The 2,500-nt window shown below is 47.3% G+C and overlaps 1 protein-coding gene across 5 annotated transcripts in view; it reads left to right on the top strand.

The window, feature by feature from the left end:
• LOC126998766 (insulin gene enhancer protein ISL-1-like) overlaps positions 1-2,500 on the top strand; it is a 154,421-nt gene that overhangs the window by 75,099 nt on the left and 76,822 nt on the right. For all 5 annotated transcript variants that reach the window (XM_050860791.1, XM_050860792.1, XM_050860789.1 and 2 more), the window contains exon 7: positions 2,115-2,280. In XM_050860791.1, the coding sequence (XP_050716748.1) occupies positions 2,115-2,280 (166 nt within the window). The remainder of the gene's footprint in view (positions 1-2,114; positions 2,281-2,500) is intronic.

The raw sequence follows: 2,500 nt of genomic DNA, 5'->3' as shown, positions 1-2,500 counted from the left end.
TCTTACCTTGTCTAATCTTGCCTTACCTTACCTTTCTTACCTTACTTACCTTACTTACCCTACTTACCTTAACTTACTTCCCTCAGCCTAACCTACGTCTTATCTTACCTTACTTTACCTTGACCTGACCTTACTTACCTTACCTGACCTTACTTACCTTGACCTGACCTTACTTACCTTATCTTACCTTACTTTACCTTGACCTGACCTTACTTACCTTACTTACCTTAACCTACTTGCCTCAGCCTAACCTACGTCTTACCTTATCTAATCTTGCCTTGCCTTACTTAACCTTACCTTACCTTATCTTACCTTGACCTGACCTTACTTACCTTATCTTACCTTACTTACCTTACTTACCTAAACCTCCTTCCTCCCCTCCCCTCTCCCCCCCTCCCCCTCCGGCATTTTGGACAAAGCGAGTAGGCGAAGGCTGAAGAGAGAGAGAGAGAGAGAGAGAGAGAGAGAGAGAGAGAGAGAGAGAGAGCGTGTATATAAATAATGTTTGCGATAAGAATTTATTCATGTTTGTTCGTGTGTGTGTGTGTGTGTGTGTGTGTGTGTGTGTGTAGAATATGCGCATGTATAATTTTATCTGTGTTTGAGAGAGAGAGAGAGAGAGAGAGAGAGAGAGAAAAAAAGAGAGAGCATCAGCGAACCAGCCACGTCCAGTCGCCTACACACACACACACACACACACACACACACACACACACACGGGGCCGGAGGGGGGGGCGGGGGGGCGCGTCTCAGAACCACTATGCCTAACTAACTATGAAAGATGGACGCTGCCCCAAGCTGCTCCCACGGGGGTGTTGTTGTTGTTGTTGTTATTGTTGATGTTATTGTTGTTGTTGTTGTGGTATGTAGTAGTAGTAGTAGTAGTAGTTGTAGTAGTAATAGTAGTAGTAGTAGTAGTAGTAGTGGTAGTAGTAGTAGTAGTAGTAGTGATAATGGTGGTTGTGATGGTAGTGGTAGTAATAGTAGTAGTGGTAGTAGTAGTAGTAGGAGGAGGAGGAGGAGAAAAAGAACCATAAAAAATACCACAAAAATTAATATTAAGAAGAATTTTTGATGTTTTTCCTTCCCATTCCTCCCCCTTAAGGTAATGCCCCCCCCCCCTTACCCATTACCCATTATATACCGTGTTCTTAACCTGTCAAGCTCTTGGCCCATAAACTCCTCCCTATGACCCCTTGCAACTCCCTTTCCCCTTACTCCCTTCTTACAGCACCCTCCTCATTACTCCCTTAACCTCCCTTCTTCCCCTGAATCTCCCTCCCTACCCATCACTCCCTTAACCTCCCTTCTTCCCCTGAATCTCCCTCCCTACCCATCACTCCCCATTACTCCCTCCTTCACTCCCTTCCCCCATTACTCCCTTAAGCCTACCCTTCTCAGTAACTCCCTTCCTGAAGCACCCTCTCCATTACTCCCTTAACCTCCCTTCCTCCCCTGCATCTCCCTTACCCATACGTTTCCTTCCCTCCCTCCCTCCCTCCCCATCACTCCCAATTACTCCCTCTTTCACTCCCTCTTTCACTCCCTTACCCCATTTCTCCCTTAAGCACCCTTCCCCATCCTCTGCCTTACTTTCCTCCCTAACCTACTTACATTAGCTTTGCCTTACTTACCCTAGTCTGACCTTACCTTACTTTACCTTACTTGCCCTTTTTAGCTTATCATACTGGCTCCTACTTACCTTAAACCTGATCACACACTTACCCATTGCCATAACTATCATACTTACCCTTCTCTTACCTTACTTACCTTACTTACCTTACGTCTTATTCTGCCTATCGTGGCTCTGAAACACTGACCTTACCTTGCCCTACTTACCTTAAAACTGATCTCACACTAACCTATTGCCTTCGACTCACATACTTACCCTTATCTTACCTTACTTACCTTACATTACTTACGTCTTATTCTGCCCATACTGGCTCTGAAACACTGGCCTTACCTTTCCCTACTTACCTTAAAACTGATCACACACTAACCTATTGCCTTAAACTATCATATTTTACCTTATCTTGCCTACCCCGCCACACCCCTGCCTCCCCCACCCACCCTGCTTCCCATCCCCCCCTGCATCTCCCTCTCTCCCCCCGCAGGACGTGCTACGCCGCCAACCCCCGCCCCGACGCCCTCATGAAGGAGCAGCTGGTGGAGATGACGGGCCTGTCGCCGCGCGTCATCCGGGTCTGGTTCCAAAATAAGAGGTGTAAGGACAAGAAGAAGGCCATCTTCCTCAAGCAGGCGGCGCAGCACCACGAGAAGGTAGGGGGCGAGGCATGAGTTTTGTTTCTTGAGCGGTGAGAGAGTGACGGGGAAGGTTAACTCTTGCCGTAGAATGTTAGACGACGTAGATAAGGTTTTGTTCAGCGGCGCAGCACCACGAGAAGGGATGAGTTTTGTTTCTTGAGCGGTGAGAGAGTGACGGGGATGGTTAACTCTTGCCGTAGAATGTTGGACGGCGTAAATAAGGTTTTGTTCATCG

The sequence above is a fragment of the Eriocheir sinensis genome, chromosome 15 (assembly GCF_024679095.1).
Source record: "Eriocheir sinensis breed Jianghai 21 chromosome 15, ASM2467909v1, whole genome shotgun sequence".
Taxonomy (NCBI): Eukaryota; Metazoa; Arthropoda; class Malacostraca; order Decapoda; family Varunidae; genus Eriocheir; species Eriocheir sinensis.
Note: the sequence above shows the minus strand (reverse complement) of the source record. Positions and strands in the feature narration are given on the sequence as shown.